Source organism: Aethalodelphis obliquidens, unplaced genomic scaffold (assembly GCF_003676395.1).
Source record: "Aethalodelphis obliquidens isolate GAN/ISIS:26980383/991018 unplaced genomic scaffold, ASM367639v1 scaffold99, whole genome shotgun sequence".
Lineage (NCBI taxonomy): Eukaryota > Metazoa > Chordata > Mammalia > Artiodactyla > Delphinidae > Aethalodelphis > Aethalodelphis obliquidens.
The window spans coordinates 3418683-3442426 of record NW_020838043.1 but is presented as its reverse complement, the minus strand read 5'-3'; the positions used below and the strand labels follow the sequence as shown (position 1 = coordinate 3442426).

Sequence of the window (23744 nt, the reverse complement as noted above, 5' to 3'; positions counted from 1 at the left end):
CTCAATAAATCTGTTCACTAAACTAAGTCTCAGAGTCTACTTCCTGGAGGGAATCAACCTGCAAAATATAACGTAACTTTGAAAGTATGGTTATATTTACAAAGGAAAATTAAAACAAACAAAGAATACCTGTGGACTATGTACAATAATAACAAACTACCAGGAAGTTCCAAGGTTTAATAGATAAAGTAGTCTCTTGGGGTTGGCTACATTTTCACTCGTTTTCATAAAGGCTATATTTTCACTCTTGTTTTTGATTGTTCATCATATAAATATGTCTTCTGAAGTGATAAAATGCTGATAGGGTCTATCTTTGTTATCTCTAAAGCAGTAGAAGATAGCCTAAGAATGAAAATGGATGAAAATAATATACGAAGTCATTTTTATGGATCTCTGATCAAAAACTGAATTACATTTTAACTCAAATACTGAATTACAAAGCAAAATATGATGTGTTAAAGATTTCTGTGAAAGGTATTTCTTTTTAAAGTTTTTAAAAAAATATTTACTTATTAATTTATTTATTTTGGTTGTGCTGGGTCTTAGTTGCAGCAGGTGGGCTCCTTAGTTGCAACACATGGACTCCTTAGTTGCGGTATGTGAACTCTTAGTTGCAGCATGCATGTGGGATCTAGTTCCCTGACCAGGGATCGAACCTGGGCCCCCTGAATTGGGAGCATGGAATCTTAACCACTGTGCCACGAGGGAAGTCCCGAAAGGTATTTTTTAAAAACAAATCTTGAAAAGGAAATTAAGAAAACAGTTTCATTTACAAGAATATCCAAAAGAATAAAATATCCAGGAATAAATTTAACTGAGAAGGTAAAAGACTTGTACACAGAAAGCTATAAAACACTGCTGAAAGAAATTAAAGGGGACCTAAATAAATGGAAAGACACCCTGTGTTTTTGGATTGGAAGACTTAATATTGTTAAGTCTTAAAGTGATAAACAGATACAACGCAATCCCTATCAAAATTCCAATGGCCTAGTTTGTAGAAATGGAAAAGTTGATTCTCAAATTCATATGGAACTGCAAGTGGCCCCAGATGGCCAAAACTGTGTTGAAAAAGAAGAACAAAGTTGGGGGAATCAGATTTCCTAATTTCAAAATGTACCATAAAGGTACAGTAGTCAAAACAGCATGGTACTGGCATAAAGGTAAACATACAAGTCAATGGAATAGAATTTCAAGTCCAGAAACAAACCCTTACATTTATGATCAGTTGGTTCTGACAAAGGTGCCAAGAAAATTCAATGGGGAAGGAATAGCCTTTTTTTTGTGTGTGTGGTATGCGGGCCTCTCACTGCTGTGGCCTCTCCCGTTGCGGAGCACGGGCTCTGGACGCGCAGGTTCAGCGGCCATGGCTCACGGGCCCAGCCGCTCCGCGGCATGTGGGATCTTCCCGGACCGGGGCACGAACCCATGTCCCCTGCATCGGCAGGCAGACTCTCAACCACTGCACCACCAGGGAAACCCAGGAATAGTCTTTTTAAGAAATGGTGCTGGGACATCTGGATAGCCACATGTAAAAGAAAGAAGCTGGACCCCTACCTCACACCAGACACAAAAATTACCTCAAAATGGGTCAGAGAAATAAATGTAAGAGCCAAAACTATAAAACTTTAAAAGGAAACGTAAGAGTAAATTCTTCATGACCTTGGGTTAGGCTAAGAGTTCTTAGATACAACACCAAAAGCGTGAGCCATAAAAGAAGTAATTGATAAAGTCTCTGATAAGAGCCTTGCTTCCAGAATACACAAAGAACTCTACAGCTCCACAATAAGACTAAAAAATCCAACTAAAAATAAGCAAAAGACTTGAATAGACATTTCACCAAAAAAAGACTAAGAATGGCTAATACGCACATGAGAAGACGCTCAACATCATTACCCACTAGGGAAATACAAAACAACAATAGGATACCACTCCATACTCACTAAAATTGATATAATAAAAAGACAGACAATACCAAGTATTGATGATGATGTGAAGAAGCCAGACCTCTCATTGCTGATGGAAATGTAAAACGGTACAGCCACCTTGAACATTATTTTCATAGTTTCTTACAAAGTCAAACATATATTTACTATATGATCCAGCAATTCCATTCCTAGGTATCTACCCAAGAGGAATGAAGACATATTTGCAACACAAAGACTTGTACTTGAATGTTTATAGCAACATTATGAATAATAACCAAAAAGTGGAGACAATCCAAATGTCCATCCACTGGGGAATATATAAATACAACGTGTAATATCCATACACTAGAGTACTTTTCAGCAATAAAAAAGAACTACTGATACTTGCTACATCATGGGTGAACCTCACAAACATCATGCTAAGTGAAAGAAACTAGATGCAAAAGACCACATTATTGTATCCTTCCATTTCTATGAAAAGTCCTGAAAAGGTAAATCTATAACACATAAAGCAAATTAGTGGTTGCTTGGGGCTGGGATGGGAACAGGCATTGTCTGGAAACAAGTATATTTTGGGGTGATGAAAATGCTCTAAAACTGGGTTGTAGTGATGGCTGCACAACTCTTAAAAAATCACTGAATTGTGTGTACACAGGTGCATTTTACGGTATGTCAATTATACCTAAATAAAGAGTTTAAAAAACCCCCCTGGAACACGAGGCTATGAGCATCAGCTGAAAAAGAGGTCAGCACAAAAGGTGATACTGCGTTGCCGAAGAACAGAAGGGCCGAGAAGGGCTGCAGGTCTGGTCCAGCCCAAAGCCTAGAGATTGGCTTCCCATACTTTACATCCCTGCAAAGCAACTGCTCCTAGAAATGGCAGCAAATGTAGCCATCTGTGATGGCTACTTTTGTGTGTCAACTTGACCGGCCACAGGGTGCCCAGATTAAACATTATTTCTGGGTGTGTCTGTGAGGGTGCCTCTGAATGAGATTAGCATCTGGGTCAGTGGACTCAGTCAAGTAGACCGCCCTCCCCACTGTGGGTGGGCACCACCCAATCCACCGAGGCCTGACCAGGACACAAGGCAGAGGAAGGAGGAATTTGCCCTCTTTCTCTTGCCTAACTGCTTGATCTGGGACACCTCATCTCATCTTCTCTCATCTACACCATTGGCTCCCCTGGTTCTCAGGCCTTTGGACTTAAACCGAATTACACCACTGGCTTTCCTGGGTCTGCAGCCTGCGGATGGTAGACTGTTGGGCTTCTCAGCCTCCATAATTATGTGAGGTAATTCCTCATAATAAATATCTCTATCTCCCTCTTTCTATATCTCCAATTGGCTCTGTTTCTCTATAGCAGGGGTCCCCAACCCCTGGGCCGCAGACCGGTACCAGTCCATGGCCTGTTAGGAACCAGGCAGCCACGCAGGTGAGCGGCAGGCAAGCGAGTGAAGCTTCGTCTGCCGCTCCCCACCTCTCCCCACCTCTCCCCACCGCTCGCATTACTGCCTGAACCATTACTCACATTACCACCTGAACCACCACCCCTGCCCCCGTCTGTGGAAAAACCGTCTTCCACGAAACTGGTCCCTGGTGCCAAAAAGGTTGGGGAACTGCTACTCTATAGAACCCTGGCTAATACACTATCCCTCTACCAAATGAAGCCGAGTTCCATTCATTATCAGGCACAATTCTAGAAACATAAAATACTACCTGAAGACAGAGATCTCAAAGCATCTTGGTTTCCATATATTCATAAATCTGCATGTTCAGTGTGTGGCATTTAATCTGTACCTGACTCACAGGACTTTATAATTCACCAACTACAACTATGTTGTATCTCTCTTTCTTAAAGCTATCCAATTATCACAGACCCACAATTCATCAGATTTTCTCTCAAAACCTCTGGTGTTACACGATCCATACCCCTGCTTCCAAGCAGCATTACCTCCATGCATATGGAGGGGACAAGTGAACAAACTCTTCTTAAATGTCAGCTGATTTACTTTGACATTCTATTTCAATGTTTAATCACCATTACTTGTGAGATGTCCATTCTGCTGACCCCAACCTTTTTTCAGTTTGCCCTACTTCCATGACATCTGGAGTAGAAGTAACGGCTTCCCTGCTTCCTGAAAAGGGACAACATTTGAAAATGACCATGAACAATACCTCCTGAGGTTTGCTTCCCTTCAACTTTTCCTCTTAGGTGCTATTTTCAACCCTTCCAGTCACCTCTGGTCCTTTATTTTGTTCTCCTGAATGCTCTAAATTTTCATACCCCATCAAGCATGACAACCAGTCCTGGGCACAGAATTCTAAAGTAATGTCAAATACAGCAGGGAGATTCATTGCCAAATCGTTTAGAATAAGTTTCTTCCTAAAAAACAAACAAAACAAACAAAAGCCTAGGGAGAATGATGCTGCGGTAGAATTACCAAGAATGTGAAGGAATTCCTGGGTGTTTGGACAAGGGAGAACATACCAGAAGGGAGGGCATGTAGTAGAATGGTAACAGAATGACACTAAGTCTCCCCGAGAACAGGATTTGTAGACTCCGACACAACTAACAGTCAGGATGTAAAAATAAAGAGTTTTCTTCCTTGCACCTTGCCTGAATGTAATTCTTGTTTTAAGGAATAACTGTTTCCTAGACATTCCTTGTATTAAACCCAAGTTACGTCTTTTCACTTGTACAACAAATATGGAACACGGACAATGAGTGCTGGAAGTTATCTATGAATGAAACGCCAGAGTTCAACCTTTTCATTTTACTGCCGAGGGCACTGAGGATTGGGGTGGGGGATGGAATGACTGCCTGAAGTTACTAAGAGACAGAGCCGGGACTACACCCTGTGCCTCCCAGCCTCAGGCCCAATCTCCTTTGACTGGATTCCTGTCTCCAAGAAGGAGGTAATTTAAGAAATCAAGATCTAGAAAGAACAGGAAAGAGCCCATAAGTGGGCAGTATTAGCATGTAAATGGGACAAAATGAAGCGACAAATCTTCCCATTTCTCTTCCCAAGAAAACCACCTTGATGCCTTATTTTCAGGTCAGCTTATTAAACCCACACTCCAGTGGTAATGACATAAACTGTATTTGTTTTCTTCCTAGAATTTCATCCTCGGGCTTGGAGGAGGAGAGTCAAGGCTTCCACCTCCGGCAGGGAGCCCTGCCTGGGTCCTGGGGAAGCCTGGACCCCCGCGGCTGCAGGGTGGGACCTTCTGTGGAGGGGGGGCGTCACGCCACGCTCCGGCTCCCCTGCGGAGGGCGCCTTCGGGAGACCTCTACCTCCTGGGCCCTTTTCTCCCTCTCCCTCCGGGAACTCCAACTGGAAAGAGGCAAGAGGCTCTGCCCTTCTAGAAGGGTCAGTGGCTGAGGGCCAAAGGAAAGGGAAGAAAGAACTGTCCTTAGTCTAGGTCACAATTTCTCGGAGGATGGGCAGGTTTTTTTTGGGGGGGGGGGCATTCAAAGGTACAGGATAACCGTGGCACTATTTCCAAGGACATGATCTTATTTGAATGTTTTTAGGGTGGGGGAGGGTTTCATGATACAAGTCAAACCAAAACGGTGTTATCACTATGTCACTGCAGGAACTCTTAAGTCAAATCAGGAGACTCAAGAACATAAATGGAAAGAAGTGGAATTCCACCCGCTTCTTTTCAGCTCGTGGCAGGGAACTCTGGGCTAGGCTCCAAACTTAACTCCGGTATAAGTTCATGTCTCTGTGTTGTGAGGGAAACTTTGGTGGGAAGTATGGAGGCACTGGCTCCAGCAGAAAGAACCCTGGTGGTCCATAGGAACACCGACCCAGCTCAGAAGACAGGCTCAAAGTCCTAGTGTGTAACGAAGAAAAAGTACACCTGCCTGACCTTGCCCTCTGCCCTGCACCCTGGGCAGCTGAGTGGGGCTGATCCAGCTGGCAGCTTGAGGGGTAGGGGTTTCTAGGTGCCCCCCTTAGAAACACAACCAACAGGTACAATTAGACATCACTTGGCTATCTGTGGGATTTTCAGGCAAGCATTTTATATATTTACATTCACAAAGTTAAAAATCTGAAAATACAATACTTACTGTGTTTTTTTGAGTTACTATATCCTGAAAAGAAAAGATAGGATCAATATAGCTTTTTTCCAAAACAGTTAATTTCCATAAGCACTAGTAAGCACTCTGTCTCCATGTCATCAACTGGCACCGATTTTAGAGCAAGAGTTAATCATTGGAAACCTCCCCCTGTAAAAAGCTTCAAAAAGAATGGGTCTCTAAGAAATGTAAAATTCATGTTCTAAGGAAAATTTATCATGATTGGTTAGCTTTGGAATTCCTGGGGGACATATATGGTTATAAGGATTTTCCCATAGCAATGGCAATGCTTCTGTCCAAAGATATTTTGAGATTCAAGTTCAGGGCTCTGAATGCCCTGCCCCTCGCCTTCTCAGTGACAGCAGTGAAGCGCATGGGCAGCCCATGGTAACGTTGGGCCTGGAGCCATTTCTTGAGTCATCAGTGTGAAGGCTGCAGGCCACACCCCGCCCAAGTCAGTCTTCCTACAGAAGGGGTGTTGCTGATAGGATTCCTGACACCTCACTATAGGTATTATGTTTATATATATTCACTATAGGAATTTTCAAACTCAAACTCAATGACAACAATTTTAGTCGGTTAACTTAGCATAATGGTTATGCAGCCCTTGACTGTATCATTTATGCGCTGCAAGCCATTTGCTGAAAAAAGAAAACATAATTAAACAGCTGTCCCCGTAAAATGTGTTTTACGTGTTCTGAGATTTCTATTTTCTGACAAGTGCAGATCGCTTCTTCTGGTGTCAGATATAACTGAGTACCCATTTCTGTTTTAGGAAGTATTCTTCCATATCATTAAAAATTAAAACTTATCTAGGTCATGGGACTTTCCAGAGGAGTTCACTAACGCACAAATGAGAAAAAAAATTTATTGAATTGGGAAAAAATACATTCTAGTTTCATGTTTCTCATCAAAATACAGCTTAATAATCTACCCTTTCACATCTTCTAATTCTAAATATTTCTAAGCATAACCACTTTAGTGAATATCAGTAAAAGAAAAAAATCTAAATATCTAAAGTAATTTAGATTGGTTTATAGCCTTTTGGGAAACTATTTTACAACGTAAAGTATAATAGCAAAACAGTTTCTTCTTCCACTGTCACACGAATGACTCTTAAAATACAGCACTGTGCTAGGATGAGAGAGGACACACCTATATAAGGTGTATGTGATATATTAACACATAAAGGTTACACATCTGAGATAGGTAGTATTTCTACCAGGAAATAATCCCCAATTGTTACAGAACCCAGAAACATCTGGTTAATATCAGACCTTAAGAAACACAAACAAAAACATCCAACATGCCATCACAAAATTGTGTCATTTATATACTAGTGACTTTTAATGCTAAGGCAGCTGAACATTTAGAAATGACGTCCATGAAAGCTAACTCTGAACCACTGGTTCTCACCTCTGGCTGCACATTTGGGAGGTTAAAAAAAAATCCCCTAGAGATTGTGACATAATTGACCTTGGTGTGGCCTGGGTACTGGGATATTTACAAACCCCCCAAATGATTCTAAAGTGCAGTCAAGGTTGAGTAACACTGCTGTAAACAAACTAATCTTTTATTCCTGAAATGATTTAACATAGACCAGGATTTCCTGACTAATGTTAAGATATTAAGCAATATTAATATTAGCTAAATTTTGTAACAACTCACATCTGACCTTCACATTTTACAAACAGGAGCATTTTAAAAAGTACTGTTATCCAAAAAAGCTCGTATCAAATTTGCAAAATACATTTAAAAATTCTCAATAAGTACTGAGCTGTGTATGAACACACAAGTTTTCAGTTTTGCTTGGCTTTAAACTGGGGAGGAAAAAATGACAGATTAAATACTGATTACATTTGTGCTAAACGTTTCTACCCATGTTGGTAACTGTTAAGCATCTTCCTATTATTATCCAAGTTGAGATTTTTTTTTTTCAATGTGCAGGTTTGGATCAAATTGCCCAATAGAGGATTCAAAGTGCTGTGTTTGCTTCAACAGAAACTAACAGGAGTTTCTGCCTTCGCCTCCCCACTGAGCTTAGAAATATTCAGCTTGCCTGCAAACGCACATCTCTAGCACATACGCTCACACAGAAGCCGGGAAGTCACCTGTGTGAGCTAGAACCTGGGGGTGGGAAGGAAGGAACTGCACGAGCAAATCTTTCTTGTTTTTCTCCAACCTCCTCTGCTACAGGTACATTTCAAATGAACACACAATACTGCTTTCCCAAAACAAAGTATTCAGGAGAAGGTGAACAATACTCTTTACCTTCAATGAAAGAGCAGTGTCAGCATCGGTGTCGTGGTACAGGATCACATTATTGGCCATGTCAAAGCTTTCACGGACTCCAAGATGGTAGAAGAGGGAAGGCTGTCTAGAGACATTGCTCATGTCCACCACGGCAACATCTGAGATGAACAAGGAGGGGACAAGGTCGGGGGAGAGAGAGGTCATCTACTTAATCTACTTTGTGATGATCGCCAATGGGGAGCTGCTGCAATTTGTATTTCTATCATCAGCCTTTCAGGTAAAGCAGAAGTAAGGAATGATTTGATTAAAATTACCCCCATGAACTGCAGAAGAAAAGCTGAACAGGAATAAAAACTAAAAACCAAAAAACTCTTCCTTCTTCAAAGTGCTGAGAACATAGTCTCACTTAAAAATTGCTGGTGGATTTATTTTAAATGTTATTTTTATTAGGAAATTTATCTTACCCAAAAAATGTATTTAGCTTATATATAAAGTATTAAGTATAATGAAATAAAAGACCATGCACCCACCATGCAGCCCAAGACACAAAGCGCTATCTGTACTGTCAGAGCTCCATACGCCTCCTCGTAATCACATCTCTCCCTCCTGCCCAGAGAACGCCTCCATCCTGATCTCTGCATTTATCAGTTCCCTGCATATATCTGTATATGCATATTATATATTATTATAATTATGAATTCCTAAACAGCATATTGTTTAGTTTTGTATGTCTTTGAACTTTATATAAATAGTATCATACTGTATATATTCTCTGACTTGCTGGTTTTTGGTGTGAAACAACCAACTTGTATGTCTAGCTCTAAGTTCATGCATTTTCACTTCAGCACATGATTTCTTCTTTTCCTATTTCAAACTGTTGTAATGAACATTCCCGCACCACGCTCCTGGTTCATATGTCACCATCAACTGGACGGCACAGATCACATGCCCGTGGAGTTGTGTCCTAGACAGACTTTAATCAAAGAGGGGTGGGATAGGGAGGGTGGGAGGGAGGGAGACGCAAGAGGGAAGAGATATGCAAACATACGGATACGTATAACTGAGTCACTTTGTTATAAAGCAGAAACTAACACACCATTGTAAAGCAATTATACTCCAATGAAGATGTAAAAAACAAAACAAAACAGAGGGGCAACACAGAGCATCAATAAAGAACAAACTTAAATTTGCCTAGTAGCATTGGACACCATTTCAAGTCTAGTTATTTTCAAGAGAGTATCAGAGCTCCAAGTTTGACTGGACTTTGTCCACGATGTACAGCAGAAATTTGGGGAAACAGTGCCCAAACTTATGCTTGTGCTGCTCTGGCCTCACAGGAAGTTACTGAAAATCCCAATGAAACAGAGCAGAGGCGAGGTGAATAGGGACGTGAAGACACAAAAAGGCAGAGAGATGCTACCTCGGCACCAGGCACTGCTGGGAGACCTGAGACCGAGCCCTGGCAAGTCCTGGGTGGGCCTTTTTATTCCCTAATTTATGGGTTGTCTGCTCCACGCCAGGCACTGTGCTTGGTGCCAGGGACAGAAGTGTGAACAAGGCATAATCCCTTTCCTCAAAACCATGCTTGATACAACGGAGGCGACGGGAAGGAAGCAGTGCTTAGAATCAGGGTAAGGAAGGCTAAGATGAGGGGAACAGTGACAGAGGCACCCCTGGGGGGGGGGCACCGAACCCACACTCGGCTGGAGGGCAGTCAGGGAAGGCTGAAAGCATGTGACCTGTCTGGAGCCTGAGGGTCCATGTGAGGCAGGAAAACTGGGGAGAGGATGGGCGGATGGAAAGGGAGGGAAAAAGCATTGTAGGAAGAGAAGGCAGCAGGTGCAAGCCAGCGGTCAGGGGCGTGTACATGTTGGGTCCACTGCAAATCATTTCACAGGACCAGGACACCTAAGAAGATGAACCTGGAAGGGTTAGTAGGTGCCAGACAGGTGAAGGCGTCTGAAGGCCATGTTAGGGGGGCTGGACACTAGCTTGAGACAATGGGAAACCTATGGAAGGGTGTGGGGTTTCTTTTGGTTTTTTTATTTTCATTATGGAAAATTACAAACATATATGTAAAAGTAAACAGAATAGTATAATGGAACCCCTGTAGCCCCCACTTCCCTCAACAATTATCAACTCAGCCAGCCTTGTTTCATCTCTACTGCCAACCACACCATCCCCTTCCATATAATTTTGAGACAAATCCCCGGTATCCTATAATTTCATCTCCAAATACTTCAGTATGTTTCGTTAAAAGAACTCAAAGAAAAAAAAAAAAAACAAATAACCATAGCATCAATGTCTCATCATTATTTTTAAAAAAATAATCATGAAGGGCTTAAACAGCAGACTATCATATCCAAATTCACCCTTTAGAGGTTATTGCTCAAGAAAGGACAAAAGTATATACTGAGGAAACACTTTTTACAACCCAGCCTGGTTAATTTATCTCAAATGGATACCTGGTCCCCAGAGTCATCTGCTCAGGTTTGAAACCACACTGCAGCTGAATAAATGAGACGTTCTGCCCACATGAGTTTTCCCTGGACTCTATTACCTTCTCAAATGAAAAGGAATGTGTTTCCTACTGATGTTATTAGGAAATGGCAACACAGATGCTAATTCCAAGGCCGTGGGGACTTCTATAATTAGTTAACAAAGGACAGGAAGCAAATGGAGGAAGACAAAGGAGAGTGGTGGGAAGGGGCAGAGCAGGGATGAAGGACCGCAGCCCCCAATCATACAGACCATTTTCACAGGAAACCTGCAACTTGGTGGAGTAGCTTGTAGCCAAGTAGATTAAATTTTAATCTGGTGACATGAGTTCCTGCTTTCCTCTGCCCTCGCAATGTTCTGTGCTGAGACCTGTACGCTCGCCTCACCACGTCCGCTAAGGAGCCCCTCCGTGGCTCCACCAAGGGTTGGGATGGAGATTTTTCTTGGTGCCTCATTAAAACAGGACAGACTGAAGCAAGATGGCTACTGAGTGACTCAGGGGGAAATGCTGGACGCGTGCTGGATTCCAGCCCTGAGGAGGACAGCACAGGACTTTATCACGCTACCTCAGAAAGGAAATCCTATTCAAAAGGCATGGTTGGGCAAAGCTTTGGCACAGTGACCTGCTACAGAAAAAAGGGCAGAAACAAAGACATGTTTGCTGGAAAATGGGCAAGATAGTTTCACGTCATCTTACTTAATCTTTGCAACGACACTCTGAGTACTCCCCAATCCCGGAGCGCGCAAGGGCCGCTGTGCCTGCACGCCCATACCAGGGGGATGATGGCCAGCACACGCTGAGGGAAGAGGCAGCAAGCATCCAAGCTAGTAACAGCCACTCAGTTCCGGAAAGAGGGTGGAGGAGCCCGACTTGAGCTCGTCTTCTCTCACAACAACACCAAAACCACAAGTAACTGCTGAACAACCATTGACAAAAAAGACTGGAAGCTACCAAAAAAGACTTTTTACACTCAAAGACAAAAAAGAAGCCACAGTGAGATGGTAGGAGGGCACTTTCGGAAAATAATCAAATCCCATACCCACCAGATGGACAACCCACAAACTGGAAGATAATTATATCGCAGAGGTCCTCCCATAAGAGTGAGAGTCCTGAGCCTCTGAGTGAGGTCTCAGAGACCTCTGGGACAACACTAAATGCACCAACATTTGCATCATAGGTGTCCCAGAAGGAATAGAGAGAAAGGGCCTGAGAAAATATATGAAGAGATTATAGCCGAAAACTTCCCTAACATGAGAAAGAAAACATTCAACTTAAGTCCAGGAAGTGGAGAGAGTCCCATACAAGACAAACCAAGGAGGAACACACCAACACACATATTAATCAAACTGACAAAAATTAAAGACAAAGAAAAAATATTAAAAGCAAGAAGGGAAAAGTGGGCTTCCCTGGTGGCGCAGTGGTTGAGAGTCCGCCTGCCGATGCAGGGGACATAGGTTCGTGCCCCGGTCTGGGAAGATCCCACATGCCATGGAGCGGCTAAGCCCATGAGCCATGGCCGCTGAGCCTGCGCGTCCGGAGCCTGTGCTCCGCAACTGGAGAGGCCACAACAGTGAGAGGCCCGTGTACAGCAAAAAAAAAAAAAAAAAAGAAGAAGAAGGAAAAAGTGACAAGTAACATACAAGGGAATCCCCATAAGGGTATCAGCTGATTTTTCAGCAGAAACTCTGCAGGCCAGAAGGGAATGGCACGATATATTTAAAGTGATGAAAGGGAAAAACCTACAACCAAGAATATTCTACCCAGCAAGGCTCTCATTCAGATTCAACGGACAAATCAAAAGTTTTACAGACAAGCAAAAGCTAAGAGAATTCAGCACCACCAAACCAGCTTTACAACAAATTCTAAAGGAACTTCTCTAGGTGGAAAAAAAAAAAAGGCCAAAACGAGAATCAAGAAAATTACAAAGGGGCTTCCCTGGTGGCACAGTGGTTGAGAGTTCGCCTGCCAAAGCAGGGGACACGGGTTCGTGCCCCAGTCCGGGAGGATCCCGCGTGCAGCGGAGCGGCTGGGCCCATGAGCCATGGCCGCTGGGCCTGTGACTCCGGAGCCTGTGCTCTGCAACGGGAGAGGCCACGACAGTGAGAGGCCTGCATACCGCAAAAAAAAAAAAAAAAAAATTACAAATGGTAAAGCTCACCAATAAAGGCAAACATAAAGTAAAGGTAGGAAATCATCCCCACACAAATATGATATCAAAACCAGCAATCATAAGAAGAGGAGAGTACAAATGCAGGATATTGGAAGTGCACTTGAAATTAAGAGACCAGCAACTTAAAACGATCTTGTACATATACACACTGCTATATCAAAACCTCATGGGAGGGACTTCCCTGGTGGTCCAGTTGGTAAGACTCCGCACTCCCAATGCAGGGGGCCAGGCCTTGATCCCTGGTCAGGGAACTAGATCCCACAGGCATGATGCAACGAAGAGTCCACATACCGCAACTAAAGACCCTGCATGCCACAAATAAGACCTGGTGCAGCCTAAATAAATAAATAAATATTAAAAAAAATAAACCTCAGGGGAACCACAAACCAAAAATCTACAATAGGTACACATACAAAAAAGAAAAAGCAATCTAAACACAACACTAAAGACAGACATCAAATCACAAGAGAACAAAAGACGAAGGGAAGAAAAAAAAGACCTTGAAAAACAAATCCAAAACAATGAACAAAATGGCAGTAAGAACATTCCTATTGATAATTACCTTAACCGTAAATGGATTAAATGCTCCAACCAAAAGACACAGACTGGCTGAATGGATACAAAAACAAGACCCGTATATATGCTGTCTACAAGAGATCCACTTCAGATCTAGGGACACATACAGACTGAAACTGAGGGGACGGAAAAAGGTATTCCACGCAAATGGAAATCAAAAGAAAGCTGGAGTAGCAATACTCATATCAGATGAAATAGACTTTAAAATAAAGAATGCTACAAGAGACAAAGAAAGACACTAAACAATGATCAAGGGATCAATCCAGGAAGATAACAACTGTAAATATATATGCACCCAACACAGGAGTACCTCAATATGTAAGGCAAATGCTAACAGCCATAAAGGAGAAACCAACAGTAACACAATGGTGGGGGACTTTAACACCTCACTTTCATCAATGGACAGATCATCCAGACAGAAAATCAACAAGGAAGCACAGGCCTTAAATGATATGTTAGACCAGATGGATTTAATTGATATTTATAGAGCATTCCATCCAAAAGCAGGAGTATACACTTTTTTCTCAAGTACACATGGAATATTCTCCAGGACAGATCACATGCTGGGCCACAAATCAAGCCTCAGTAAATTTAAGGAAACAGAAATCATATCAAGTATCTTTTCCGAGCACAATGCTTTGAAATTAGAAATCAATTACAGGACAAAAACTGTAAAAATACAACACATGGAGGCTAAACAATATGCCACTAAACAACCAATGGATCACTGAACAAAGAGGAATTCGAAAACTACCTACAGACAAATGACAACGAGAACACAACAGTCCAAAACCTATGGGATGCAGCAAAAGCAGTTCTAAGAGGGAAGTTTACAGCGATACAAGCCTACCTTAGGAAACAAGAAAAATCTCAAATAAACGACCTAACCTTACACATAAAGCAACTAAAGAAAGAAGAAAAAACAAAACCCAAAGTTAGTAGAAGGAAAGAAATCATAAAGATCAGAGCAGAAATAAATGAAATAGAGATGAAGAAAACAATAGAAAAGATCAATGAAACTAAAATGTGGTTCTTTGAGAAGACAAACAAAATTGACAAACCTTTAGCCAGACTCATCAAGAAAAAAAGAGAACTCAAATCAATAAAATTAGAAATGAAAAAGGAGAAGTTACAACTGACACCACAGAAATACAAAGGATCATAAGAGACTCCTACAAACAACTATATGCCAATAAAATGGGTAACCTAGAAGAAACGGACAAATTCCTAGAAAGATACAACCTTCCAAGACTGAACCAGGAAGAAACAGAAAATATGAACAGACCAATCACAAGTACTGAAATTTAAACAGTGATTTAAAAGCTTCCAAAAGGGATTTCCCTGGTGGTCCAGTGGTATAGAATCCTCCTTCCAATGCAGGGCACGGGGATTTGATCCCTGGTCGGGGAACTAAGATCCCACATGCCGCAGGGCTACTAAGCCTGGGCACCACAACTACTGAGCTAGCGCGCCTCAACAACACACCCCACGTGCTGCAAACTACAACAGCCCACGCGCCCTGCAGCCCGCGTGCCGCAACTAGAGAGAGAAAACCTGCACTCCACAACTAGAGAGAAGCCCGCACGCCACAATGAAGAGCGCACGCCACAACGAAAGATCCCGTACGCCTCAACTAAGACCCGACGCAGCCAAAAATAATAAAGAAAATCAAACAAAAAAAATAAAAGCTTCCAACAAGCAAAAGTCCAAGACCAGATGGCGTCACAGGTGAATTCTATCAAACATTTAGAGAAGAGTTAACAGCTATCCTTGCGAAACTCTTCCAAAAAACTGCAGAGAAAGGAACTCTGCTCATTCTATGAGGCAACCATCACCTGGATACCAAAACCAGACAAAGATACCACAAGAAAAAAAAATTACAGGCCAATATCACTGATGAACACAGATGCAGAAATACTCAACAAAATACTACCAAACCGAATCCAACAATACATTAAAAGGATCATACACTATGACCAAGTGGGATTAATCCCAGGGATGCAAGGATTCCTCAATATCCTCAAATCAATCAGTGTGATACACCACATTAACAAACTGAAGAATATACGGCTTCAAGATGGCAGAAGAGTAAGACGCGGAGATCACTGTCCTCCCCACAAATACATCAGAAATACATCTACGTGTGGAACAACTCCTACAGAACACCTACTGAACGCTGGCAGAAGACCTCAGACCTCCCAAAAGGCAAGAAACTCCCCACGTACCTGAGTAGGGCAAAAGAAAAAACAGAGAAAAAAGAATAGGGATGGGACCTGCACCAGTGGGAGGGAGCTGTGAAGGAGGAAAGGTTTCCACACACTAGGAAGGCCCTTCGCGGCCGGTAACTGTGGGTGGCGGAGGGGGAAGCTTTGGAGCCACGGAGGAGAGCACAGCAACAGGGGTGCAGGGGGCAAAACAGGGAGATTCCCGCACAGAGGATCGGTGCCGACCGGCACTCACCAGCCCTGCTCACCCGCTGGGGTGGGCAGGGAGCTGAGCCTCGGGCTTCGGAGGTCGGATCCCAGGGAGAGGACTGAGGTTGGCGGCGTGAACACAGCCTGAAGGGGGCTAGTGCGCCACAGCTAGCCGGGAGGGAGTCCGGGAAAAAGTCTGGAGCTGCCAAAGAGGCAAGAGACTTTTTCTTGACTCTGTTTCCTGGTGCGCGAGGAGAGGGGATTCAGAGCACAGCTTAAAGGAGCTCCAGAGATGGGCGCAAACCGCGGCTATGAGCACCGACCCCAGAGACGGGCATGAGACGCCAAGGCTGCTGCTGCCGCCACCAAGAAGCCTGTGTGCGAGCACAGGTCACTCTCCACACCTCCCCTCCCGGGAGCCTGTGCAGCCCGCCACTGCCAGGGTCCCGTGATCCAGGGACAACTCCCCCGGGAGAACGCACAGCGCGCCTCAGGCTGGTGCAACATCACGCCGGCCTCTGCCGCCGCAGGCTCGCCCCGCACTACGTGCCCCTCCCTCCCACCGGCCTGAGTGAGCCAGAGCCCCCAAACCGTTAACCCGTCCTGTCTGAACAAAGAACAGATGCCCTCAGGTGACCTACATGCAGAGGCGGGGCCAAACCCAAAGCTGAACCCTGGGAGCTGTGCGAACAAAGAAGAGAAAGGGAAATCTCTCCCAGCAGCCTCAGGAGCAGCGGATTAAATCTCCACAATCAACTTGATGTACCCTGCATCTGTGGAATACCTGAATAGACAACGAATCATCCCAAATTGAGGAGGTGGACTTTGGGAACAACGATATATATATATTTTTCCCTTTTTCTCTTTTTGTGAGTGTGTATATGTATGCTTCTGTGTGTGATTTTGTCTGTATAGCTTTGCTTTTACCATTTGTCCTAGGGTTCTGTCGGTCCATTTTTGTTTGTTTTTTAGTACAGTTTTTAGCACTTGTTATCATTGGTGGATTTGTTTTTTGGTTTGGTTGCTCTCTTCTTTCTTTTTTTAATTACCTAAAATTTTTTTTTTTACTATTTTTTATTTTAATAACTTTATTTTATTTTATTTTATTTTACTTTATCTTCTTCTTTCATTCTTTCATTTTTTTCCTCCCTATTATTCTGAGCTGTGTGGAGAACAGGCTCTTGGTGCTCTAGCAAGGTGTCAAGGGCTGTGCCTCTGAGGTGGGAGAGCCAAGTTCAGGACACTGGTCCACAAAAGACCTCCCAGTTCCACGTAATATCAAATGGTGAAAATCTCTGAGAGATCTCCATCTCAACGCCAACACCCAGCTTCACTCAACGAACAGCAAGCTACAGTGCTGGACACCCTATGCCAAACAACTAGCAAGACAGGAACACAGCCCCATCCATTAGCAGAGAGGCTGCCTAAAATCATAATAAGGCCACAGGCACCCCAAAACACAACACCAGCACATTAAAAGGATCATACACCATGATCAAGTGGAGTTTATCACAGGGATGCAAGGATTCTTCAATATATGCAAATCAATCAATGTGATACACCCTATTAACAAATTGAAGGAGAAAAACCATATGATCATCTCAAAAGGTGCAGAGAAAGCTTTTGACGAAATTCAACACCCATTTATGATAAAAACCCTCCAGAAAGTAGGCATAGAGGGAACTTACCTCAATATAATAAAGGCCACATATGACAAACCCACAGCCAACATCGTCCTCAATGGTGAAAAACTGCAACCGTTTCCACGAAGATCAGGAACAAGACAAGGTTGCCCACTCTCACCACTCTTATTCAACATAGTTTTGGAAGTTCCAGCCACAGCAATCAGAGAAGAAAAAGAAATAAAAGGAATCCAAATCGGAAAACAGGTAAAACTGTCACTGTTTGCAGATGACATGATACTATACATAGAGAATCCTAAAGATGCTACCAGAAAACTACAAGAGCTGATCAATGAATTTGGTAAAGTAGCAGGATACAAAATTAATGCACAGAAATCTCTGGCATTCCTATACACTAAGGATGAAAAATCTGAAAGAGAAATTAAGGAAACACTCTCATTTACCACTGCAACAAAAAGAATAAAATATCTAGGTATAAACCTACCTAAGGAGACAAAAGACCTGTATGCAGAAAATTATAAGACACCGATGAAAGAAATTAAAGATGATACAAACAGATGGAGAGATATACCATGTTCTTGGATTGGAAGAATCAACACTGTGAAAATGACTCTACTACCCAAAGCAATCTACAAATTCAATGCAATCCTTATCAAACTACCACTGGCATTTTTCACAGAACTAGAACAAAAAGTTTCACAATTTGTATGGAAACACAAAAGACCTCAAATAGCCAAAGCAATCTTGAGAAAGAAAAACGGAGCTGGAGGAATCATGCTCCCTGACTTCTGACTACGAAGCTACATTAATCAAGACAGTACGGTACTGGCACAAAAACAGAAAGATAGATCAATGGAACAGGATAGAAAGCCCAGAGATAAAGCCACGCACATATGGTCACCTAATGTACGACAAACGAGGCAGGAACATACAATGGAGAAAAGACAATCTCTTCAATAAGTGGTGCTGGGAAAACTGGACAGCTACATGTAAAGGCATGAAATTAGAACATGCTCTAACACCATACACAAAAATAAACAAAATGGATCAAAGACCTAAATGTACGGCTGGACACAATAAAACTCTTAGAGGAAAACAGAGGCAGAACACTCTCTGACATAAATCTAAGCAATATGTTTTTTGAACCACCTCCTAGAGCACTGAAAATAAAAACAAAAATAAACAAATGGGACCGAATTAAACTTAAAGGCTTCTGTACAGCAAAGGGAACCATATTCAAAATGAAAAGACAACCCACAGAATGGGAGAAAATATCTGCAAACAAAGCGACAGACAAGGGATTAATCTCCACAATATACAAACAGCTCATGCAGCTCTATGTCAAAAAAAAAAAAAAACAATCAGAAAATGGGCAGAAGATCTAAATAGACATTTCTCCAAAGAAGATATACAGATGGCCAAAAACCACGTGACAAGATGCTCAACATCACTAATTTTCAGAGAAATGCAAATCAAAACTACAATGAGATATATCACCTCAGACTGGTCAGAGTGGCCATCATCAAAAGGTCTACAAACAATAAATGCTGGAGAGGGTGTGGAGAAAAGGGAACCCTCCTACATTGTTGGTAGGAATGTAAACTGGTAAAACCACTATGGAGAAGAGTATGGAGATTCCTTAAAAACCTAAAAATAGAACTACCATATGATCCAGCAATCCCACTCCTGGGCATATATCCGGAGAAAACCATAATTCAAAAAGATACACACACCCCAATGTTCACTGCAGCACTATTTACAATGGTCAAGACATGGAAGCAACCTAAATGTCCACTGACAGACGAATGGATAAAGAAGATGTGGTAGTGGGCTCCCCTGGTGGCACAATGGTTAAGAATCCACCTGCCAATGCAGGGGACACGGGTTTGAGCCTTGGTCCTGGAAGATCCCACATGCCGCAGAGCAACTAAGCCCGTGCACCACAACTACTGAGCCTGCACTCTAGAGCCCGTGTGCCACAACTACTGAAGCCCTCGTGCCTAGAGTCCGTGCTCCTCAACAAGAGAAGCCACCACAATGAGAAGCCTGCGCACCTCAACAAAGAGTAGGCCCTGCTCGTTGCAACTAGAGAAAGCCCTTGCACAGCAACGAAGACCCAATGCAGCCAAAAATTAAAAAGATGTGGTACATATATACAATGGAATGTTACCGTGCCATGAAAAATAATGAAATAATGCCATTTGCAGCAACATGGATGGACCTAGAGATCATCATACTAAGTGAGGAAAGAGAAAGGCAAACAGCATATGGTATCACTCATATGTGGAATCTAATTTTTAAAAATGATACAAATGAACTTTTTTACAAAACAGAAACAGACTCACAGATCTTGAAATCAAACTTACGGTTACAAAAGGGGAAACGTGGGGGAAATGATTAATTAAGAGATTGGGATTAACATATACACGCTACTATATCTATAAAACAGATAACCAACAAGGACATACTGTATAGCACAGGAAACTCTACTCAATATTCTGTGATAACTGATGTGAGAAAAGAATCTGAAAAAGAATTGATATATGTATATGTATAACTGAATCACTTTGCTGTACACCTAAAATTAACACAACATTGTAAATCAACTATACTTCAATAAAATTTTTTAAAAAACAGGACAGATTGATATTGCCACTCAAAAAAAAAATTCCAAGTAACTCATGTTCAATTGTAAAAACACCTCAAACCCAAAGTTGACCTTTTTGTCCGACATGTGTCACTCGGGCCAACTGACTGAGTTTGCTTGCAGAATTTCTACCACAATATTTGACCAGCTTACTTTTAGAACTTTTAAGACACTAAGTTAGTAGATTATAAATGATAAATATGATAAAATGTCAGATTGGAATTTTTATTATATATGCAGAAGTGAGGTTTTTTTTTCCCCTAAAGGGACTATAAATTTCCTAAAAGCTTTAATCATCACAGCAGTCACTTGCTCTGCCATTTACAAAACACTTCCATAGACATCTTGGTTGAATTTTAGAACCACCCTGTGAGGCAGGCAGCATTGGTAACTGGCTCTACTTTGCAGGTGGGGAAATGAAGCAGAGAGAGAGTAACAGATTCGCCCAAGGTCACATAGCTAGGGCATGGCGGAGTCCTGTGCTGCCCAGGGCCCAGATGACGCTTACTACTTATTGGACTCACTTTCTGAAACTGAGCCACCAAGGGGAGGGAGGGGCAAAACAGTTTATTTATCAATCTTAGGCAAACAGATCACAGAAAAAAAGGAAGAGGTCAAATTCAGATTTTCATTGACAAATGCACCCTGTGCTCTAATTACCTTCTAGTTCCCTCTGACGTAAGCCAGTCTCAGGGGAAAAGCCTGCATAAACTAAACCATCCTCCTTGACTGTGGACCCCACATACACCCTCTACCTATCTTGGCTGAACAAACCTTAAGAAGCGATACGCCATCAGGGACTGCAAAAAGCCAAGGTTCAAATCTATTCTTAGCAGGAAAGTATCTGAATTTAAAAGCAAAGTGCCCTTCAAACAAACAATTTAAGAATAAATTATAATGATCTCACTACATGCTTATATAAAACAAGAAAGACGGATGATGTATAGGATTTTAGTTCATTAAAAACTTTTGAACATTATTTTATTGAAATGTCTTAAAAGGAGTAAGTAAAACTTACTAAGTTTTACTTAGTAAGTAAAGTAAACTTTTACTTAGTAAGTAAGTAAACTTTCTACTGTGGTTTAAAAGTATCTGATTTCCGGGCTTCCCTGGTGGCGCAGTGGTTGAGAGTCCGCCTGCCGATGCAGGGCACACGGGTTCGTGCCCCGGTCCGGGAAGATCCCACGTGCCGCGGAGCGGCTGGGCCCGTGGGCCATGGCCGCTGAGCCTGCGTGTCCGGAGCCTGTGCTCCGCAACGGGAGAGGCCACAACAGTGAGAGGCCCGCGTACCGCAAAAAAAAAAAAAAAAAAAAAGTAAAAAAAAAAGTATCTGATTTCCAAAGCAAAGCATTCGTCAGTGAAATGATATGATGGCAAGTGACTTACCATACAGTAATCCTGAGACTGTACTGGCTCATGCCGGTCCTTAAATATATTCCAGGTTATCTGTAAGCCTATCTTGCTCCCAGCGGAAAATAAGAAATAATGAATGTAAGTAAGGTTGGCTGTGCCTAAATGAAAACAACTAGATTTTAGAACAATTTTCCTGCTACAGACATTGTAAAAAAAAAAAAAAATCTGATTGGATTTATGGCAACACTGGCCATCTAAAAGCCACCTAAAAACAACAGAGCCCAGATTTACTGGACAGGAGGCACCTCTAGTAACTCCTACCAGAATTTAGACCTTACTTCATCCACTGCTGCTCAATTCCAACATACTTGAGGGCAGGTCAATGGAAAGAATCTGTGAAGTGGAGGAGACAGCCTACGAATTCAGCGTCAGGAAGTCAACAAATCCTTACCAAGTGCCACGTGGGATGGGTACTAGTTGCTTGGAGTATTAAGTTTCAACTGGGAGTGGGGTTGGGGGAGAGTGGGGACATCAGTAAACTATATCCTGTCCCCCATATTTTGCTTTCTAGTATCTTTTTTTGGTAAGAATGATCTAAAAATAAATCATTTTTATACTTTATAAGTACGATTGAGATATGTCCATTTACCAGTTTTTTCAAAAGAAAGATGCCATATATAAGCAAACTATGTTTACTCACAGAGGTGAATGGATTCACTGGGCTTAATTTCAGACCACTCACAGTGAAGTATCTGTGATATAAAGTATAGCATAATTTAAGTCACGTATATGTTGCTCTTCCAACTAACAAGAGAAAAAAAATGTGTAGCATTATACTGCAAACTAGGGTGCATTCATCACTTCAAATGGTAACAGTATCGCCATCATCATCCGTGATGTCACACTTCACAGTTTCGCCTCCGGGCTCCCTGGGAGCCTCTGACTATACTACCTCATACTTTCACCTTCGGCAGCTTCCTTCCACTCTTTTATAAAGGGAGCTGCTTTGACATGACTCTCTTTGGCAAACTTTTTGCGACGTATTTCTTAAAGGCTTTTCTAAGCAGCAGCTAATGACCTCCTCTTCCAAAAGTTCTGTGTCATACATCACCTTCAAGATGTGGGCAGCTTTAGAGAAGGAGAACTTGATGTACTGCTACTGCACGCTGTGATGAGGGTAATGCTGACCTTTCCTGTTTATACTGGCAAAATTGTAGGAAATTTCTTAATTTGTTCTCTTAATCGTCTCATTAAAATGACCACCAGTCAACACAAGAGGACCCTTGGCTTTTACATCTACTTCAACGATACCCTCTTTCTTTTTAACAAAATCAACTGCTCCTTCAAGGTCATCACTAGGTGCCGGGCCTTTTGCTGAGTTTTCACCCATTCTGCGCTCTAAGCTTCCCAAGTGGTGTGCATCCCCACAGCCTGTGGAGGGCAACTGAGTTCATTTGGTGGTGGTGATGGTGGTGACTCGTTGCTAGATATGGGGCCATTTTACTTTCTCTTTAAGCCTTCTAATTTCCTTTTTTCCCCCCCATGTACCCGTTTCCTTTTTCTTAGGTGGTTCTTTGAGAATGAATATGCAGCCCTTATGATCTGCATCAAGCATGCCTCACTAGCCACAGGCTTTACAAAAATTACTTAGCAAGAACAAGTATTTTGGATGCAAGGTTTTCATTCTCAGGACAGAGTACACGTTTTTTAATGAACCCACCCACCAAGTCTTGAAACTTTAGCCTTGTGAGATCCAACGACAATCCAATGGTCATTCTAAACATCAAAATGGTCTTTGCTCCCAGCTCACAACCAATTGTGAAGGATACACTGGAGGCCAATCAAGCACCTTTATCATGTCAACCATCTCCTTTTGTTCCATTTATTCTATTTCTTTTGCCCCCCAACCGTAACAGTCACACAGAGTATCAGGTATGGACAGAACTGGTCTGATACAATGCAGCTGGCATTGAGGCTATTTTTGCTTACTGGTAAGCTTGGTAAGATGCAGAGATATGTTATTATATTCTGGTTACTACTGCTGCGTGAAAAAATCACCTCAAAATTTAATGATACAAGTTCGAGTTCTGGTTCCAAGTTAAGATGGAATAAATACATCCCACCCTGTCTTCTCCATGAATGCAGCTATAAAAACTAGACAGAGTGGATGGAATAG

General features: G+C 42.3%; 1 protein-coding gene across 4 annotated transcripts in view; it reads right to left on the bottom strand.

Moving 5' to 3' along the window:
• Positions 1-23744, bottom strand: part of LOC113614550 (mitogen-activated protein kinase kinase kinase 15-like) — a 99020-nt gene that overhangs the window by 61976 nt on the left and 13300 nt on the right. For 3 of the 4 annotated variants that reach the window (XM_027096176.1, XM_027096179.1, XM_027096177.1), the window contains exons 2-3: positions 8284-8423; positions 6004-6027 (exon numbers count right to left, since the gene is read on the bottom strand). In XM_027096176.1, the coding sequence (XP_026951977.1) occupies positions 6004-6027; positions 8284-8423 (164 nt within the window). The remainder of the gene's footprint in view (positions 1-6003; positions 6028-8283; positions 8424-23744) is intronic. The other variant, XM_027096180.1, reaches the window with a different exon arrangement.